The sequence below is a fragment of the Oncorhynchus gorbuscha genome, unplaced genomic scaffold (genome assembly GCF_021184085.1).
Source record: "Oncorhynchus gorbuscha isolate QuinsamMale2020 ecotype Even-year unplaced genomic scaffold, OgorEven_v1.0 Un_scaffold_295, whole genome shotgun sequence".
NCBI lineage: Eukaryota > Metazoa > Chordata > Actinopteri > Salmoniformes > Salmonidae > Oncorhynchus > Oncorhynchus gorbuscha.
Window position 1 is genome coordinate 871644 of NW_025745159.1, and position 21179 is coordinate 892822.

General features: G+C 49.3%; 1 protein-coding gene across 1 annotated transcript in view; it reads right to left on the minus strand.

The window, feature by feature from the left end:
- Positions 1 to 21179, minus strand: part of LOC124017626 (vacuolar protein sorting-associated protein 13B-like) — a 269473-nt gene that overhangs the window by 98793 nt on the left and 149501 nt on the right. Inside the window, 1 exon segment of the mRNA XM_046332879.1 lies at positions 2678 to 2833. Within this exon segment, the coding sequence (XP_046188835.1) occupies positions 2678 to 2833 (156 nt within the window).

The following is a 21179-nucleotide window of genomic DNA, read 5'->3' on the forward strand; positions in this document are numbered from 1 at the left end:
TCCACTAACAGGATCACTTCCTGTTCTGTTTCTGTGGAGACGACTCCACTAACAGGATCACTTCCTGTTTTGTTTCTGTGGAGACGACTCCACTAACAGGATCACTTCCTGTTCTGTTTCTGTGGAGACGACTCCACTAACAGGATCACTTCCTGTTCTGTTTCTGTGGAGACGACTCCACTAACAGGATCACTTCCTGTTCTGTTTCTGTGGAGACGACTCCACTAACAGGATCACTTCCTGTTCTGTTTCTGTGGAGACGACTCCACTAACAGGATCACTTCCTGTCTGTCTGTGGTGACGACTCCACTAACAGGAACACTTCCTGTCTGTCTGTGGTGACGACTCCACTAACAGGAACACTTCCTGTCTGTCTGTGGTGACTAGTGTTCCCGTTGTAACAACAGACAGGATGTAGTTCTCGAACCATCAAGCATCACACACAGAGTAGAAGGTCATCAGAGGTTAAGGGTTAACTCCAGATGAAATGGGGTCATTTATAGGTAAAGGTGTGTCAGTCAGCTGTCTCTTGATAAGGTGTGTCATTCAGCTGTCTCTTTATCAGGTAAAGGTGTGTCATTCAGCCGTCTCTTTATCAGGTAAAGGTGTGTCATTCAGCTGTCTCTTTATCAGGTAAAGGTGTGTCATTCAGCTGTCTCTTTATCAGGTAAAGGTGTGTCATTCAGCTGTCTCTTTATCAGGTAAAGGTGTGTCAGTCAGCTGTCTCTTGATAAGGTAAAGGTGTGTCATTCAGCTGTCTCTTGATAAGGTAAAGGTGTGTCATTCAGCTGTCTCTTTATCAGGTAAAGGTGTGTCATTCAGCTGTCTCTTTATCAGGTAAAGGTGTGTCATTCAGCCGTCTCTTGATAAGGTAAAGGTGTGTCATTCAGCCGTCTCTTGATAAGGTGTGTCAGTCAGCTGTCTCTTTATCAGGTAAAGGTGTGTCATTCAGCCGTCTCTTGATAAGGTGTGTCAGTCAGCTGTCTCTTTATCAGGTAAAGGTGTGTCATTCAGCCGTCTCTTGATAAGGTGTGTCAGTCAGCCGTCTCTTTATCAGGTAAAGGTGTGTCATTCAGCTGTCTCTTTATCAGGTAAAGGTGTGTCATTCAGCCGTCTCTTGATAAGGTAAAGGTGTGTCATTCAGCCGTCTCTTGATAAGGTGTGTCATTCAGCTGTCTCTTGATAAGGTGTGTCATTCAGCCGTCTCTTGATAAGGTGTGTCATTCAGCTGTCTCTTGATAAGGTGTGTCATTCAGCCGTCTCTTGATAAGGTGTGTCATTCAGCCGTCTCTTGATAAGGTGTGTCATTCAGCCGTCTCTTGATAAGGTGTGTCAGTCAGCTGTCTCTTGATAAGGTAAAGGTGTGTCATTCAGCCGTCTCTTGATAAGGTAAAGGTGTGTCAGTCAGCTGTCTCTTGATAAGGTGTGTCATTCAGCTGTCTCTTGATAAGGTAAAGGTGTGTCATTCAGCTGTCTCTTTATAAGGTAAAGGTGTGTCATTCAGCTGTCTCTTGATAAGGTAAAGGTGTGTCAGTCAGCTGTCTCTTGATAAGGTAAAGGTCTGTCATTCAGCTGTCTCTTGATAAGGTGTGTCATTCAGCTGTCTCTTTATAAGGTAAAGGTGTGTCATTCAGCTGTCTCTTGATAAGGTAAAGGTGTGTCAGTCAGCTGTCTCTTGATAAGGTAAAGGTGTGTCAGTCAGCTGTCTCTTGATAAGGTAAAGGTGTGTCAGTCAGCTGTCTCTTGATAAGGTAAAGGTGTGTCATTCAGCTGCTAGTGAATGAGTGGTGACTAAAGAGTTAAATGGACCCAGCCACAACAGGAAGTGATGGGTAGGGAGCTCAGACAATGTCCTGTTTCTGATGAACTAACTCAATACCAGTAATCAAACTATACTGGAGGTTTACTAAGCTGCTAACTCTAACTAACTAACTAACTAACTAACTAACTAACTAACTAACACAGTAAACTGATAGTGAAGGTGTAGACTAGTGTTCAGCTGCTAGTTAGTTAGTTAGTTAGTTAGTTTAAACCCCTCTAACTAACTAACTAACTAACTAACTAACTAACTAACTAACTAACTAACTAACTAACTAACTAACACAGCACACTGATAGTGAAGGTGTAGACTAGTATTCAGCTGCTAGTTAGTTAGTTAGTTAGTTAGTTAGTTAGTTAGAGAACGTTTAAACTAACACAGTTGATAGTGAAGGTGTAGACTAGTGTTCAGCTGCTAGTTAGTTAGGGTTAGTTTAAACTAACACAGCACACCTAATAACACAGCACACCGATAGTGAAGGTGTAGACTAGTATTCAGCTGCTAGTTAGTTAGTTAGTTAGTTAGTTAGTTAGTTAGTTAGTTAGTTAGTTTAAACTAACACAGCACACCGATAGTGAAGGTGTAGACTAGTATTCAGTTAGTTAGTTAGTTAGGTATAAACTAACACAGTAAACTGATAGTGAAGGTGTAGACTAGTGTTCAGCTGCTAGTTAGTTAGTTAGTTAGTTAGTTAGGTTTAGTTAGTTAGTTAGTTAGTTAGCTAGTTAGTTAGGTAGTTAGAGGGGTTTAAACTACCACAGTAAACTGAGGACAAAGACAAACAGAATGGCACGACAGGAGGATGGGTTGCACATGAATTGCCTTTTGGGAACAATAAAGATTTCTTGAATTGAATACCTGTTTCTGGACACCGTTGAGCTGCAACACCTTGATGATGAGCGACGCAGTCCGTCCTTTATATTGGATAGTCCTCAACAGAGTCCCCACGTTGTCCACACTGAAGGCCTCAGACCAACGCCAGTTACCCCAGCCCTCTATACAGATATGAAGGAGCTGGGAGAGGGGAGGGGGAGAGGAGGAGGAGGAGGAGGGGGGAGGAGGAGGAGGGGAGAGGGGGAGAGAGAGGAGGGGGAGAGAGGAGGAGGAGAGGGGGAGAGGAGGAGGAGGAGGAGGAGAGAGAGGAGAGGGAGGAGAGGGGGAGAGGAGGAGGAGAGAGGAGAGGAGGAGAGGGGGAGAGGAGGAGGAGAGGGGAGAGAGAGAGGAGGAGGAGGAGAGGAGGAGGAGGAGGGGGGAGAGGAGGAGGAGGAGAGGGGAGAGGGGGAGGAGGAGGAGGAGGGGGAGAGGGGGGAGAGAGGAGGAGGAGAGGGGGAGAGAGGAGGAGGAGAGGGGGAGAGAGGAGGAGGAGAGGAGAGGGGGAGAGAGGAGGAGGAGGAGGGAGAGAGGAGGAGGAGGAGAGAGGGAGAGGAGGAGGAGAGGGGAGAGGGGGAGAGAGGAGGAGGAGAGGAGAGGGGGAGAAGGAGGGGGGAGGAGAGGAGGAGGAGGAGGAGAGAGAGGAGGAGGAGGAGAGGGGAAGGGGGAGAGGAGAGGGGGAGAAGGAGAGGGAGGAGGAGAGAGGGGAGGGAGGAGAGGGGAGGGAGGGGGAGAGGAGAGGGGGGAGAAGGAGGGGGAGGAGAGGAGGAGGAGGAGAGAGGAGAGGGAAGGGGGAGAGGAGAGGGGGAGAAGGAGAGGAGGAGGAGGAGAGGGGGAGGGGGAGAGGAGAAGGAGAAGAAGAAAGGGGGAGAGGAGGAGAGGGGGGGAGGAGAGGTGAAGAGGGGGGAGGAGGAGAGGAGAGGGGGAGAGAGGGAGGTGGGAGGAGAGGGGGAGAGGGGGAGAGAGGAGGAGGAGAGGGTGGGGGGAGGAGGAGAGGGGGAGAGGGGAGAGGGAGGAGGAGAGAGGAGAAGAGACAAACATTAACATACAGTATTTATGCCTGACACACATTAGGAGTGGGGTCAGGAAGTCTGAGAGGTACCTGGTCAGGGCCCTGACACACACAAAGACACACACACAAAGACACACACACACACAAAGACACACACACACACACACACACACACACACACACACACACACACACACACACACACACACACACACACACACACACACACACACACACACACACACACACACACACACACACACACACACACACACACACACACACACTCTTTGATCCTGTGTGAACTCCACACTGCCTCTCGTCTGAACAGAGATCCCGTTACAATAACACCACTAATCAAAGCCTCAATTCAGTTACTCCCAGATCATCATCCTCGTCGCCGAGTCGGCCTTCTCCATGGACATGACATCAGAGAGGAGAGGAGAGGAGAGGAGCGAGAAGGCTGGAGGAGAGGAGAGGAGAGGAGCGGAGAGGAGAGGAGGGGAGAGAGAGGAGAGGAGAGGAGCGAGAGCGGAGAGAGAAGGCTGGAGGAGAGGAGAGGAGAGGAGAGGAGAGGAGAGGAGAGGAGAGGAGAGGAGAGGAGAGGAGGGGAGAGAAGGCTGGAGGAGAGGAGAGGAGAGGAGAGGAGGGAGAGAGAGGAGAGGAGAGGAGGGAGAGAGAAGGCTGGAGGAGAGGAGAGGAGAGGAGAGGAGGGGAGAGAAGGCTGGAGGAGAGGAGAGGAGAGGAGAGAGGAGGGGAGAGAGGGAGAGGAGAGGAGAGGAGCGGAGAGGAGGGGAGGAGAGGAGAGGAGAGGAGCGAGAGCGGAGAAAGAAGGCTGGAGGAGAGGAGAGGAGCGGAGCGAGAGCGGAGAAAGAAGGCTGGAGGAGAGGAGAGGAGAGAGCGGAGAGAGAAGGCTGGAGGAGAGGAGAGGAGCGGAGCGAGAGCGGAGAAAGAAGGCTGGAGGAGAGGAGCGGAGAGGAGAGTGCCTCGACACACACACACCTCAGGAGAGCACCTCAGGCCCATCTGTGGAGAGGAGAGTTTGTTATTTCAACAGCCCCTCCCTTCCTCCCCCCTTGGCCCCCTCCTCCCCCGGTCCGTTTTTATCATGCCTGTGGTTGGCCGTGACCTTTAGGGAACAGACACAATAACGTCTCCCTCCCCTCAGACTTCAAATGGTGGCGGACTCTCTTATTTGAGTTCAGCATCAATCCAAGCTGCGAAACACAGTGACACACCACTGATCTGGACACGAAAACAACACAGGTCTGAATGAAGGGTCCCAAATGGAGCCCTATTCCCTACGTAGTACACTATTATAGACCAGGGCCCTATTCCCTACGTAGTACACTACTATAGACCAGGGCCCTATTCCCTACGTAGTACACTACTATAGACCAGGGCCCTATTCCCTACGTAGTACACTACTATAGACCAGGGCCCTATTCCCTACGTAGTACACTACTTTAGACCAGAGCCCTATTCCCTATATAGTGCACTACTTTAGACCAGGACCCTATTCCCTATATAGTGCACTACTATAGACCAGGGCACTATTCCCTATATAGTACACTACTATAGACCAGGGCCCTATTCCCTATATAGTACACTACTATAGACCAGGGCCCTATTCCCTATATAGTACACTACTATAGACCAGAGCCCTATTCCCTATATAGTGCACTACTATAGACCAGGGCCCTATTCCCTATATAGTACACTACTATAGACCAGGGCCCTATTCCCTATATAGTGCACTACTATAGACCAGGGCCCTATTCCCTATATAGTGCACTACTATAGACCAGGGCCCTATTCCCTATATAGTACACTACTATAGACCAGGGCCCTATTCCCTATATAGTGCACTACTATAGACCAGGGCCCTATTCCCTATATAGTACACTACTATAGACCAGGGCCCTATTCCCTATATAGTGCACTACTATAGACCAGGGCCCTATTCCCTATATAGTACACTACTATAGACCAGGGCCCTATTCCCTATATAGTGCACTACTATAGACCAGGGCCCTATTCCCTATATAGTGCACTACTTTAGACCAGGACCCTATTCCCTATATAGTGCACTACTATAGACCAGGGCCCTATTCCCTATATAGTACACTACTTTAGACCAGGGCCCTATTCCCTGTATAGTACACTACTATAGACCAGGGCCCTATTCCCTATATAGAGCACTACTTTAGACCAGGGCCCTATTCCCTATATAGTGCACTACTTTAGACCAGGGCCCTATTCCCTATATAGTACACTACTATAGACCAGGGCCCTATTCCCTATATAGTGGTACTATTATAGACCAGGGCCCTGGCCTGGTCTCGCCCGGTCTTGTCTAGTCTAGCCTGGTCTGGTCTAGCCTGGTCTGGTCTGGTCTAGCCTGGTCTGGTTTGGTCTGGTCTAGTCTAGTTTGGTCTGGTCTGGTCTAGTCTGGTCTGGCCTGGGCTAGGCTGGTCTGGTCTAGCCTAATCTGGTCTGGTCTAGGCTGGTCTAGCCTGGTCTGGTCTGGTCTAGGCTGGTCTAGCCTGGTCTGGTCTGGCCTGGTCTGGCCTGTTCTGGTCTGGCCTGGTCTGGTCTGGTCTGGTCTAGTCTGGTCTGGCCTGGTCTGGTCTGGTCTGGTCTAAGCTGGTCTGGCCTGGTCTAGCCTAGTCTGGTCTGGTATGGTCTAGCCTAGTCTGGTCTGGTCTAGTTTGGTTTTGCCTAGTCTGGTCTGGCCTGGTCTGGCCTGGTCTGGCCTGGTCTGGTCTATTCTAGTCTGGTTCGGTCTAGTCTAGTCTGGTCTGGTCTAGTCTGGTCTGGTCTGGTCTGGTCTAGTCTGGTCTGGTCTGGTCTGGTCTGGTCTGGTCTGGTCTGGTCTAGTCTAGTCTAGTCTGGTCTGGTCTGGTCTGGTCTGGTCTGGTCTGGTCTGGTCTGGTCTAGTCTGGTCTGGTCTGGTCTGGTCTGGTCTGGTCTGGTCTGGTCTGGTCTGGTCTGGTCTGGTCTGGTCTGGTCTGGTCTGGTCTGGTCTGGTCTGGTCTGGTCTGGTCTGGTCTGGTCTGGTCTAGTCTGGTCTAGTCTGGTCTGGTCTGGTCTGGTCTGGTCTGGTCTGGTCTAGTCTGGTCTAGTCTGGTCTAAGCTGGTATGGTCTAGCCTAGTCTGGTCTGGTCTAGTTTGGTTTTGCCTAGTCTGGTCTGGTCTGGTCTAGTCTGGTCTAGTCTGGTCTAGTCTGGTCTGGTCTGGTCTGGTCTGGTCTGGTCTGGTCTGTCCTGGTCTGGTCTGGTCTGGTCTGGTCTGGTCTGGTCTGGTCTGGTCTGGTCTGGTCTAGTCTGGTCTGGTCTGGTCTGGTCTGGTCTGGCCTCTGGTCTGGTCTGGTCTGGTCCTGGTCTGGCCTGGTCTGGTCTGGTCTGGTCTGGTCTGGTCTGGTCTGGTCTGGTCCCTGGTCTGGTCTGGTCTGGTTTGGTCTGGTCTGGCCTGGTCTGGCCCTGGTCTAGTCTGGTCTGGTCTGGTTTGGTCTGGTCCTGGTTTGGTCTGGTCTGGCCTGGTCTGGCCTGGTCTGGTCTAGAATGGTCTGGTCTGGTCTGGTCTGGTCTGGTCTGGTTTGGTCTGGTCTGGTCTGGTCTAACCTGGTCTGGTCCTGCCTGGTCTGGCCTGGTCTGGTCTGGTCTGGTCTGGTCTGGTCTGGTTTGGTCTGGTCTGGTCTGGTCTGGTCTGGTCTGGTCTGGTCTGGTCTGGTCTGGTCTGGTCCTGGTCTGGTCTGGTCTGGTCTGGCTCTGGCCTCTGGTCTGGTCTGGTCTGGTCTGGTCTGGTCTGGTCTGGCCTGGTCTGGTCTGGTCTGGTCTGGTCCTGGTCTGGTCTGGTCTGGTCTGGTCTGGTCTGGTCTGGTCTAACCCTGGTCTGGTCTGGTCTGGGTCTGGTCTGGTCTGGTCTGGTCTAAGGTCTGGTCTGGTCTGGTCTGGTCTAACCTGGTCTGGTCTGGTCTGGTCTCAGAGGTCTGGTCTGGTCTGGTCTGGTCTGGTTGGTCTGGTCTGGTCTGGTTCGGTCTGGTCTGGTCTGGTCTGGTTTGGTCTGGTCTGGTTTTGGTCTGGTCTGGTCAACGGTCTGGTCTGGTCTGGTCTGGTTTGGTCTGGTCTGGTCTGGTCTGGTCTGGTTCGGTCTGGTCTGGTCTGCCAGAGACTAGGTTAACAGCAGTGAGTGACAACAGAGCAGACACCGCCTGATAAAATGTACAACATGTCCTCTTGGCCCTGTTTTTCTGTTCTGTTTCACCCCGAGGAGAAGTTCACTAAGAAACACAGCCAAGTCATTCCACAGAGACATATGCCTTAATGTCTCAGCTGAGACAGAACAGAACAGAACAGAGGAGGAACAGAGAGAGAAGGAACAGAACAGAACAGAGGAGGAACAGAACCAACACAAAAACCCAGCTGGACCATTAGAGAGAGCCACAGCGCCAGAGAGAGAGAGAACTACATTCACAGAGTTGGTATTTTTTTGTTTTGCTCAGAAAACTCTGGAGGCCAAATAAAAATCACATCGGAGCCACCAGTTGGGGAAGAGAGACATGAGACAGACACTAAGACAGAGAGAGAGAGAAGCCTGCAGGACAGAATGAGACAGACACTAAGACAGAGAGAGAGAGAGAGAGAGAGAGAGAGAGAGGAGAGAGAGAGAGAGAGAGAGAGAGAGAGAGAGAGAGAGAGAGAGAGAGAGAGAGAGAGAGAGAGAGAGAGAGAGAGAGAGAGAGAGAAGCCTGCAGGACAGGATGAGACAGACACTAAGATAGAGAGAGAGAGAGAGAGAGAGAGAGAGAGAGAGAGAGAGAGAGAGAGAGAGAGAGAGAGAGAGAGAGAGAGAGAGAGCAGTACAGAATGAGACAGACACTAAGACAGAGAGAGAGAGAGGAAGCCTGCAGGACAGAATGAGACAGACACTAAGACAGAGAGAGAGAGAGAAGAGAGGGACAGAATGAGACAGACACTAAGACAGAGAGAGAGAGGAAGCCTGCAGGACAGAATGAGACAGACACTAAGACAGAGAGAGAGAGAGAGGAGAAGCCTGCAGGACAGGATGAGACAGACACTAAGACAGAGAGAGAGAGAATGAGACGAAGCCTGCAGGACAGAATGAGACAGACACTAAGACAGAGAGAGAGAGAGGAAGCCTGCAGGACAGAATGAGACAGACACTAAGACAGAGAGAGAGAGGGAAGCCTGCAGGACAGAATGAGACAGACACTAAGACAGAGAGAGAGAGGGAAGCCTGCAGTAGACAGACACTAAGACAGAAGAGAATGCAGACAGAATGAGACAGACTAAGACAGAGAGAGAGAGAGGAAGCCTGCAGGACAGGATGAGACAGACACTGAGACAGAGAGAGAGAGAGAGAGAGGGAAGCCTGCCTCGGCTGGTGGAAGCTGGGTAGTACCAGAACAGTACTAACCCTGGACATTAGACTGGTCCTCTTCATGTTATAGACTCATAGCAGAAAAACAACAAGAATCACAGGAACGTTTCTGTCTGAATTTAACAGTTTATAGACTGACTGGTCGTTGTGACTGACTCTCGTTGTGACTGACTGGTCTCGTTGTGACTGACTGGTTTCGTTGTGACTGACTGGTTTCGTTAGTGGTGTGACAGACTGGTCTCGTTGTGACTGGTCTCGTTACTGGTCTCGTTGTGACTGACTGACTGACTGGTCTCGTTGTGACTGACTGGTCTCGTTGTGACTTGTGACTGACTGGTCTTGTTGTGACTGGTCTTGTGGCTGACTGGTCTCATTGTGGTCTCGTTGAGACTGGTCTCGTTGTGAGACTGGTCTCGTTGTGACTGACTGGTCTCGTTGTGACAGACTGGTCTCGTTGTGACTGACTGGTCTCGTTGTGACTGACTGGTCTCAATGACTGGTCTCGTTGTGACTGACTGGTGACTGACTGGTCTCGTTGACTGACTGGTCTCGTTGTGACTGACTGGTCTCGTTGTGACTGACTGGTCTCGTTGTGACTGACTGGTCTCGTTGTGACTGACTGGTCTCGTTGTGACTGACTGGTCTCGTTGTGACTGACTGGTGGCTGACTGGTCTCGTTGGCTGACTGGTCTGGTCTGGTCTCGTTGTGACTGACTGGTCTCGTTGTGACTGACTGGTCTCGTTGTGACTGACTGGTCTGACTGACTTGTCTCAGACAGACTGGTCTCGACAGACTGGTCTCGTTGTGACTGACTGGTCTCGTTGTGACTGACTGGTCTCGTTGTGACTGACTGGTCTGGTCTCAAGCAGTGGTCTCGTTGTGACTGACTGGTCTCGTTGTGACTGTGACTGGTCTCGTTGTGACTGACTGGTCTTGTTGTGACTGACTGGTCTCGTTGTGACAGACTGGTCTCGTTGTGACAGACTGGTCTCGTTGTGACTGACTGGTCTCGTTGTGACTGACTGGTCTCGTTGACTGACTGACTGGTCTCGTTGTGACTGACTGGTCTCGTCTGTCTGACTGGTCTCGTTGACTGACTGGTCTCGTGACTGGTCTCGACTGACTGGTCTCGTTGTGACTGACTGGTCTCGTTGTGACTGACTGGTCTCGTGACAGACTGGTCTTGTTGTGTGACTGACTGGTCTCGTTGTGACTGACTGGTCTCGTTGTGACTGACTGGTCTCGTTGTGACTGACTGACTGGTCTCGTTGTGACTGACTGGTCTCGTTGTGACTGACTGGTCTCGTTGTGACTGACTGGTCTCGTTGTGACTGAGACTGGTCTCGTTGTGACTGACTGGTCTCGGTTGTGACTGACTGGTCTCGTTGTGACAGACTGGTCTCGTTGACTGGTCTCGTTGTGACTGACTGGTCTCGTTGTGACTGACTGGTCTCGTTGTGACTGAAACACTGGTCTCGACTGAAACATTTCACAAGTCAAAGACTTTGTTGAACGCCGAGTAAGAAGAGAAGCAAAACTTTCCTTCCGCATCGGGAGAAACACGGTGAACGAGGTACAACGTAGAGCTGAGGACGACTGGATAACAAGCAACATCTGCCTGGCGCTCACATTACAAAGCTCTTTAAAGGTTAAGACAACACCGTGGCCGGAGACAGGATGAGGACATCGTCTATAACCCCCCCCTCACCACTGTCACCAGATGAAAATCAATACCGCTGGTGATCCCCGTGTCACAAATCATTAACACACCTATCAAGACTCTCTCACGCCGGGTTTCCTGGGATTTTGGAGGTATTGGCGGCCACATCAGTCCGTTTCCATGGGGATTACAGACAGACAAAATATTTAAAAAACCCAAGCACATAGCTGTGGCACAGCGTTTCAGACCGCTGTGATGAAGCAACACCACCACCCATTGCTGTAAATTACCCTGCTGTGAGTCAATTAACCCCCGCTGGGCTGTGTGTGTAACGTCTACCACCCTGCTACGTCATAGGGCCGTTCCCATTCATATATCACAACAACGTTTCCTGGACAACACACTGAGGGAATATAACTCCTAATGTCAAAAATTACAGATTCCTCACTTCCAGACACGAGCCCACACAGCACCCCCCCTCCCTGGACAGGAAGAGGCAGAGGACCACTGTAATCACTAGTCTACTGTCCTCTCTCTCCTCCTGAGAGGACCACTGGAATCACTAGTCTACTGTCCTCTCTCTTCTCCTGAGAGGACCACTGACCACTGGAACTCACTAGTCTATTGTCCTCTCTCTTCTCCTGAGAGGACCACTGTCATCACTAGTCTACTGTCCTCTCTTCTCCTGAGAGGACCACTGTAATCCTGAGAGGACCACTGTCATCACTAGTCTACTGTCCTCTCTCTTCTCCTGAGAGGACCACTGGAATCACTAGTCTACTGTCCTCTCTCTTCTCCTGAGAGGACCACTGTCATCACTAGTCTACTGTCCTCTCTCTTCTCCTGAGAGGACCACTGTAATCACTAGTCTACTGTCCTCTTTCTTCTCCTGAGAGGACCACTGGAGTCACTAGTCTACTGTCCTCTCTCTTCTCCTGAGAGATCCACTGTCATCTCTCCTCTCCTCTCCTCTCGTCTCGTCTCAAGGGGAACTTGGAGCTCTCCTTCCTGATTACTTCCTGTTGTCCTCAGACTGCAGGGGAACTTGGAGCCCTCCTTCCTGATTACTTCCTGTTGTCCTCAGACTGCAGGGGAACTTGGAGCCCTCCTTCCTGTACTACTTCCTGCTGTCCTCAGACTGCAGGGGAACTTGGATTATCCATGCCAACTGACTGATGGGACCCTGCTTGTGTGTTGTTGTCCTGAGAAGATGTGTTCAGGAAGGAGAAACAGAGAAACAGAGCCCTGCCTGTCTGGTGGTGAAGGATCAGGGAGCTGCGACCGAGCTAATGAACACCAGGTTTACACTGAGACAACCGAGGACATGGACTACCCATCAATCCCAGGAGGTATGTAGGGTAGTGAACCAGTCAGTCTCAATCCCAGGAGGTATGTAGGGTAGTGAACCAGTCAGTCTCTATCCCAGGAGGTATGTAGGGTAGTGAACCAATCAGTCTCTATCCCAGGAGGTATGTAGGGTAGTGAACCAGTCAGTCTCTATCCCAGGAGGTATGTAGGGTAGTGAACCAGTCAGTCTCTATCCCAGGAGGTATGTAGGGTAGTGAACCAGTCAAGCCAGGAGGTCTGAACCAGTCATCCCTATCCCAGGAGGTATGTAGGGTAGTGAACCAGTCAGTCTCTATCCCAGGAGGTATGTAGGGTAGTGAACCAGTCAGTCTCTATCCCAGGAGGTATGTAGGGTAGTGAACCAGTCAGTCTCTATCCCAGGAGGTATGTAGGGTAGTGAACCAGTCAGTCTCTATCCCAGGAGGTATGTAGGGTAGTGAACCAGTCAGTCTCTATCCCAGGAGGTATGTAGGGTAGTGAACCAGTCAGTCTCTATCCCAGGAGGTATGTAGGGTAGTGAACAGTCAGTCTCTATCCCAGGAGGTATGTAGGGTAGTGAACCAGTCAGTCTCTATCCCAGGAGGTATGTAGGGTGAACCAGTCAGTCTCTATCCCAGGAGGTATGTAGGGTAGTGAACCAGTCAGTCTCTATCCCAGGAGGTATGTAGGGTAGTGAACCAGTCAGTCTCTATCCCAGGAGGTATGAAGCCAGGAGGTATGTAGGGTAGTGAACCAGTCAGTCTCTATCCCAGGAGGTATGTAGGGTAGTGAACCAGTCAGTCTCTATCCCAGGAGGTATGTAGGGTAGTGAACCAGTCAGTCTCTATCCCAGGAGGTATGTAGGGTAGTGAAGTCCAGGAGGTATGTAGGGTAGTGAACCAGTCAGTCTCTATCCCAGGAGGTATGTAGGGTAGTGAACCAGTCAGTCTCTATCCCAGGAGGTATGTAGGGTAGTGAACCAGTCAGTCTCTATCCCAGGAGGTATGTAGGGTAGTGGACCAGTCAGTCTCTATCCCAGGAGGTATGTAGGGTAGTGAACCAGCCTCTATCCCAGGAGGTATGTAGGGTAGTGAACCAGTCAGTCTCTATCCCAGGAGGTATGTAGGGTAGTGAACCAGTCAGTCTCTATCCCAGGAGGTATGTAGGGTAGTGAACCAGTCAGTCTCTATCCCAGGAGGTATGTAGGGTAGTGAACCAGTCAGTCTCTATCCCAGGAGGTATGTAGGGTAGTGAACCAGTCAGTCTCTATCCCAGGAGGTATGTAGTAGGTAGTGAACCAGTCAGTCTCTATCCCAGGAGGTATGTAGGGTAGTGAACCAGTCAGTCTCTATCCCAGGAGGTATGTAGGGTAGTGAAGCCAGGAGGTATGTAGGGTAGTGAACCAGTCAGTCTCTATCCCAGGAGGTATGTAGGGTAGTGAACCAGTCAGTCTCTATCCCAGGAGGTATGTAGGGTAGTGAACCAGTCAGTCTCTATCCCAGGAGGTATGTAGGGTAGTGAACCAGTCAGTCTCTATCCCAGGAGGTATGTAGGGTAGTGAACCAGTCAGTCTCTATCCCAGGAGGTATGTAGGGTAGTGGACCAGTGAATCCCAGGAGGTATGTAGGGTAGTGAACCAGTCAGTCTCTATCCCAGGAGGTATGTAGGGTAGTGAACCAGTCAGTCTCTATCCCAGGAGGTATGTAGGGTAGTGAACCAGTCAGTCTCTATCCCAGGAGGTATGTAGGGGTAGTGAACCAGTCAGTCTCTATCCCAGGAGGTATGTAGGGTAGTGGACCAGTCAGTCTCTATCCCAGGAGGTATGTAGGGTAGTGAAGCCCCAGGAGGTATGTAGGGTAGTGAACCAGTCAGTCTCTATCCCAGGAGGTATGTAGGGTAGTGAACCAGTCAGTCTCTATCCCAGGAGGTAGGAGGTATGTAGGGTAGTGAACCAGTCAGTCTCTATCCCAGGAGGTATGTAGGGTAGTGGACCAGTCAGTCTCTATCCCAGGAGGTATGTAGGGTAGTGAACCAGTCAGTCTCTATCCCAGGAGGTATGTAGGGTAGTGAACCAGTCAGTCTCTATCCCAGGAGGTATGTAGGGTAGTGAACCAGTCAGTCTCTATCCCAGGAGGTATGTAGGGTAGTGAACCAGTCAGTCTCTATCCCAGGAGGTATGTAGGGTAGTGAACCAGTCAGTCTCTATCCCAGGAGGTATGTAGGGTAGTGAACCAGTCAGTCTCTATCCCAGGGAGGTATGTAGGGTAGTAAACCAGTCAGTCTCTATCCCAGGAGGTATGTAGGGTAGTGAACCAGTCAGTCTCTATCCCAGGAGGTATGTAGGGTAGTGAACCAGTCAGTCTCTATCCCAGGAGGTATGTAGGGTAGTGAACCAGTCAGTCTCTATCCCAGGAGGTATGTAGGGTAGTGAACCAGTCAGTCTCTATCCCAGGAGGTATGTAGTAAACTAGTCTCTATCAGGAGGTATGTAGGGTAGTGAACCAGTCAGTCTCTATCCCAGGAGGTATGTAGGGTATGTAGAGTGAACCAGTCAGTCTCTATCCCAGGAGGTATGTAAGGTAGTGAACCCAGGAGGTATGTAAGGTAGTGAACTCGGTCTCAGTCTCTACAAAACAAGTCAACGCGACATCAACGGCCTCATTTAAAAGTGTAATGCATTGTTTTGGAGCGGGAGGAAGGAGGTCCAGACTCCAGACAGGCCTCATTGAGGGATGTGTTGTGGGTCTGCAGGAGAACAATAGAGACAGGACCAGCATTGTCCCATAGTTCTCCTGCGTTACCATGGCATCCAAGCCAGAGGGCCGCAAGTGTCTGTGGACAACGGGAGCCAGCAAAAATACACACACACACACACACACACACACACACACACACACACACACACACACACACACACACACACACACACACACACACACACACACACACACACACACACACACACACACACACACACACACACAGTCTGGTGGTGGTGTACACACACACACACACACACACACACACACACACACACACACACACACACACACACACACACACACACACACACACACACACACACACACACACACACACACACACACACACACACACTGAGTGGTGGGGAGACAAACCACAGTGGGATGTGAGTCAGGGCCCTCTGTAATGGCCGCCATGCAACCCTAGGTGAAATGCAGAGAGACAGAGAGAGAGAGAGACACCACTGCACCCCCTCCTCCCAGCCTCCCAGCCTGACCACACGTCTGACTGGCTGTCACCCCCCTCCCAGCCCCCCACCCTGACCACACGTCTGACTGGCTTGTCACCCCCCTCCCAGCCCCCCACCCTGACCACGTCTGACTGGCTGTCACCCCCCCCCTCCCAGCCCCCACCATGACCACACGTCTGACTGGCTGTCACCCCCCTCCCAGCCCCCACCCTGACCACACGTCTGACTGGCTGTCACCCCCAGCCACCCACCCTGACCACACGTCTGACTGGCTGTCACCCCCCTCCCAGCCCCCACCCTGACCACACGTCTGACTGGCTGTCAGCCCCCCACCCTGACCACACGTCTGACTGGCTGTCACCCCCCCAGCCCCCCTCCCACACGTCTGACTGGCTGTCACCCCCCCAGCCCCCACCCTGACCACACGTCTGATTGGCTGTCACCCCCTACATAGCATTGTTGATGCCAGCATTACAGCAGCCATATATCCATCAATCTGTTCTCTCTATGGTGGGGCCAGCATCTATCTGTTCTATCTATGGTGGGGCCAGCATCTATCTGTTCTCTCTATGGTGGGGCCAGCATCTATCTGTTCTCTCTATGGTGGGGCCAGCATCTATCTGTTCTCTCTATGGTGGGGCCTGCATCTATCTGTTCTCTCTATGGTGGGGCCAGCATCTATCTGTTCTCTCTATGGTGGGGCCAGCATCTATCTGTTCTCTCTATGGTGGTGGGGCCAGCATCTATCTGTTCTCTCTATGGTGGTGGGGCCAGCATCTATCTGTTCTCTATGGTGGGGGGCCAGCATCTATCTGTTCTCTCTATGGTGGGGCAGCATCTATCTATTCTCTCTATGGTGGGGCCAGCATCTATCTGTTCTCTCTATGGTGTGGACAGAATCTATCTATTCTCTCTATGGTGGTGGGGCCAGCATCTATCTGTTCTCTCTATGGTGTGGCCAGCATCTATCTGTTCTCTCTATGGTGGGGCCAGCATCTATCTGTTCTCTCTATGGTGGGGGGCCAGCATCTATCTGTTCTCTCTATGGTGGGGCCAGCATCTATCTGTTCTCTCTCTATGGGGCTGCATCTATCTGTTCTCTCTGGTGGCCAGCATCTATCTGTTCTCTCTATGGTGGGGCCAGCATCTATCTGTTCTCTCTATGGTGGTGGCCAGCATCTATCTGTTCTCTCTATGGTGGTGGGGCCAGCATCTATCTGTTCTCTCTATGGTGGTGGGGCCAGCATCTATCTGTTCTCTCTATGGTGGTGGGGCCAGCATCTATCTGTTCTCTCTATGGTGGTGGGGCCAGCATCTATCTGTTCTCTCTATGGTGGTGGGGCCAGCATCTATCTGTTCTCTCTATGGTGGGGCCAGCATCTATCTGTTCTCTCTATGGTGGTGGGGCCAGCATCTATCTGTTCTCTCTATGGTGGTGTGGCCAGCATCTATCTGTTCTCTCTATGGTGGTGGGGCCAGCATCTATCTGTTCTCTCTATGGTGGTGGCCAGCATCTATCTGTTCTCTCTATGGTGGTGGGGCCAGCATCTATCTGTTCTCTATTCCCATGGTGGTGTGGCCAGCATCTACAGCAGCCATGGTATCCATCTATCTGTTCTCTCTATGGTGGTGGGGCCAGCCACAGGTGCAGAAGTCCTTTGGCTTTCCCTGGTGGTGTCACATCACACACACATACCATCTACACTCATGGCCCACACACGCGTTGGCACCCTGTCACACACACACACACACGCACACACACACACTATCTGTTCACACACACACACACACACACACACACACACACACACACACACACACACACACACACACACACACACACACACACACACACACACACACACACACACACACACACACACACACACACACACAGCGTCCTCTAACCTTCCAGTGATGAAGTGCTTAAGGAACGGCGCTGGCTCACTGTGCAGGTGTTGAGGTATTTATAGTGTAGTGGTGTTGCAGTTACTCTGCCAACGAAACAAGTGTGTTAACAGAATTATAACGGCGTTTAAAAACCCCACGGCTAAAAATAACGGAGATTTTCAGCTATTTGTTGTGTTTATGAGGTAACAGACAGACGTGTCGTCCTGCTACTGACCAGACAGGACGTGAGACGACCCAGAGAATCAGGTCAGACACTAAACCCACTGGGTCACATCTCAGCGATTACAGCCAACACCTTGAACCCAGCCTGGATGTGAGACGACCCAGAGAATCAGGTCAGACTGGAATTACCAGGATACAGTACTATAAACACTATACAGCAGGAGGAATTACCAGGATATAGTACTATAAACACTATACAGCAGGAGGATTTACCAGGATACAGTACTATAAACACACTATACAACAGGAGGAATTACCAGGATATAGTATATATAAACACACTATACAGCAGGAAGAATTACCAGGATACAGTACTATAAACACACTATACAGCAGGAAGAATTACCAGGATACAGTACTATAAACACACTATACAACAGGAGGAATTACCAGGATATAGTATATATAAACACTATACAGCAGGAGGAATTACCAGGATATAGTATATATAAACACTATACAGCAGGAGGAATTACCAGGATATAGTATATATAAACACTATACAGCAGGAGGAATTACCAGGATATAGTAATTACCAGGATATAATATATAAACACTATACAGCAGGAGGAATTACCAGGATATAGTATATATAAACACTATACAGCAGGAGGAATTACCAGGATATAGTATATATAAACACTATACAGCAGGAGGAATAGGAAACACACTATACAACAGGAGGAATTACAGGACACTATACAACAGGAGGAATATAAACACACTATACAGCAGGAAGAATTACCAGGATACAGTACTATAAACACACTATACAACAGGAGGAATTACCAGGATATAGTATATATAAACACTATACAGCAGGAGGAATTACAGCAGGAGGAGGAATTACCAGGATATAGTATATATAAACACTATACAGCAGGAGGAATTACCAGGATATAGTATATATAAACACTATACAGCAGGAGGAATTACCAGGATATAGTATATATAAACACTATACAGCAGGAGGAATTACCAGGATATAGTATATATAAACACTATACAGCAGGAGGAATTACCAGGATATAGTATATATAAACACTATACAGCAGGAGGAATTACCAGGATATAGTATATATAAACACTATACAGCAGGAGGAATTACCAGGATACAGTACTATAAACACACTATACAACAGGAGGAATTACCAGGATATAGTACTATAAACACTATACAACAGGAGGAATTACCAGGAAACAGTACTATAAACACTATACAGCAGGAGGAATTACCAGGATACAGTACTATAAACACACTATACAGCAGGAGGAATTACCAGGATATAGTACTATAAACACACTATACAGCAGGAGGAATTACCAGGATATAGTACTATAAACACACTATACAGCAGGAGGAATTACCAGGATACAGTACTATAAACACACTATACAGCAGGAGGAATTACCAGGATATAGTACTATAAACATTATACAGCAGGAGGAATTACCAGGATATAGTACTATAAACACTATACAGCAGGAGGAATTACCAGGGTATATAAACACACTATACAGCAGGAGGAATTACCAGGATATAGTACTATAAACACACTATACAACAGGAGGAATTACCAGGATATAGTACTATAAACACACTATACAGCAGGAGGAATTACCAGGGTATATAAACACACTATACAGCAGGAGGAATTACCAGGATATAGTACTATAAACACTATACAGCAGGAGGAATTACCAGGATATAGTACTATAAACACACTATACAGCAGGAGGAATTACCAGGATATAGTATATATAAACACTATACAGCAGGAGGAATTACCAGGACATAGTATATATAAACACTATACAGCAGGAGGAATTACCAGGATATAGTATATATAAACACTATACAGCAGGAGGAATTACCAGGACATAGTATATATAAACACTATACAGCAGGAGGAATTACCAGGATATAGTATATATAAACACTATACAGCAGGAGGAATTACCAGGATATAGTATATATAAACACTATACAGCAGGAGGAATTACCAGGATATAGTACTATAAACACACTATACAACAGGAGGAATTACCAGGATATAGTACTATAAACACTATACAGCAGGAGGAATTACCATGATATAGTACTATAAACACTATACAGCAGGAGGAATTACCAGGATACAGTACTATAAACACTATACAGCAGGAGGAATTACCAGGATATAGTACTATAAACACAGGAGAAACAAGGAGAAGAGAGGAGGAGAAACCAGGAGAATGGAGGAGGAGAAACCAGGAGAATAGAGGAGGAGAAACCAGGAGAATAGAGGAGAAACCAGGAGAATAGAGGAGGAGAAACCAGGAGAATAGAGGAGAAACCAGGAGAATAGAGGAGGAGAAACCAGGAGAATAGAGGAGGAGAAACCAGGGGAATAGAGGAGGAGAAACCAGGAGAATAGAGGAGAAACCAGGAGAATAGAGGAGAAACCAGGAGAATAGAGGAGAAACCAGGAGAAACCAGGAGAAACCAGGAGAATAGAGGAGGAGAAACCAGGAGAATAGAGGAGGAGAAACCAGGAGAATAGAGGAGGAGAAACCAGGAGAATAGAGGAGGAGAAACCAGGAGAAACCAGGAGAGTAGAGGAGGAGAAACCAGGAGAAACAAGGAGAATAGAGGAGGAGAAAACAGGAGAATAGAGGAGGAGAAAACAGGAGAATAGAGCAGGAGAAACCAGGAGAATAGAGGAGGAGAAACCAGGAGAAACCAGGAGAAACCAGGAGAATAGAGGAGGAGAAAGCAGGAGAATAGAGGAGAAACCAGGAGAATAGAGGAGGAGAAACCAGGAGAATAGAGGAGAAACCAGGAGAATAGAGGAGGAGAAACCAGGAGAAACCAGGAGAATAGAGGAGGAGAAACCAGGGGAATAGAGGAGGAGAAACCAGGAGAAACCAGGAGAATAGAGGAGGAGAAACCAGGAGAGAAACCAGGAGAAACCAGGAGAATGGAGGAGGAGAAACCAGGAGAATAGAGGAGGAGAAACCAGGAGAATAGAGGAGGAGAAACCAGGAGAATAGAGGAGAAACCAGGAGAATAGAGGAGGAGAAACCAGGGGAAACCAGGAGAAACCAGGAGAATAGAGGAGAAACCAGGAGAATAGAGGAGGAGAAACCAGGGGAAACCAGGAGAAACCAGGAGAATAGAGGAGGAGAAACCTGTTGTTTGTATCGCACATATTTTCCAGGCGTGACTGCTGTGTGTCGGGAATGACATCGTGATGTAGGAGTGTGTGTGTGTAGTGGAGTGTTATGTGATGTAGGAGTGTGTGTGTGTAGTGGAGTGTTATGTGATGTAGGAGTGTGTGTGTAGTGGAGTGTTATGTGATGTAGGAGTGTGTGTGTAGTGGAGTGTTATGTGATGTAGGAGTGTGTGTGTGTAGCAGAGTTATGTGATGTAGTGTATGTAGCAGAGTGTTATGTGATGTAGGAGTGTGTGTATAGTAGAGTGTTATGTGATGTAGGAGTGTGTGTGTGTGTAGCAGAGTGTTATGTGATGTAGGAGTGTGTGTGTGGCAGTGTGTTATGTGATGTAGGGGTGTGTGTGTAACAGAGTGTTATGTGATGTAGGGGGGTGTGTGTAACAGAGTGTTATGTGATGTAGGAGTGTGTGTGTAGTAGAGTGTTACGTGATGTAGGAGTGTGTGTGTGTAGCAGAGTGTTATGTGATGTAGGAGTGTGTGTGTAGTAGTGTAGGAGTGTGTGTGTGTA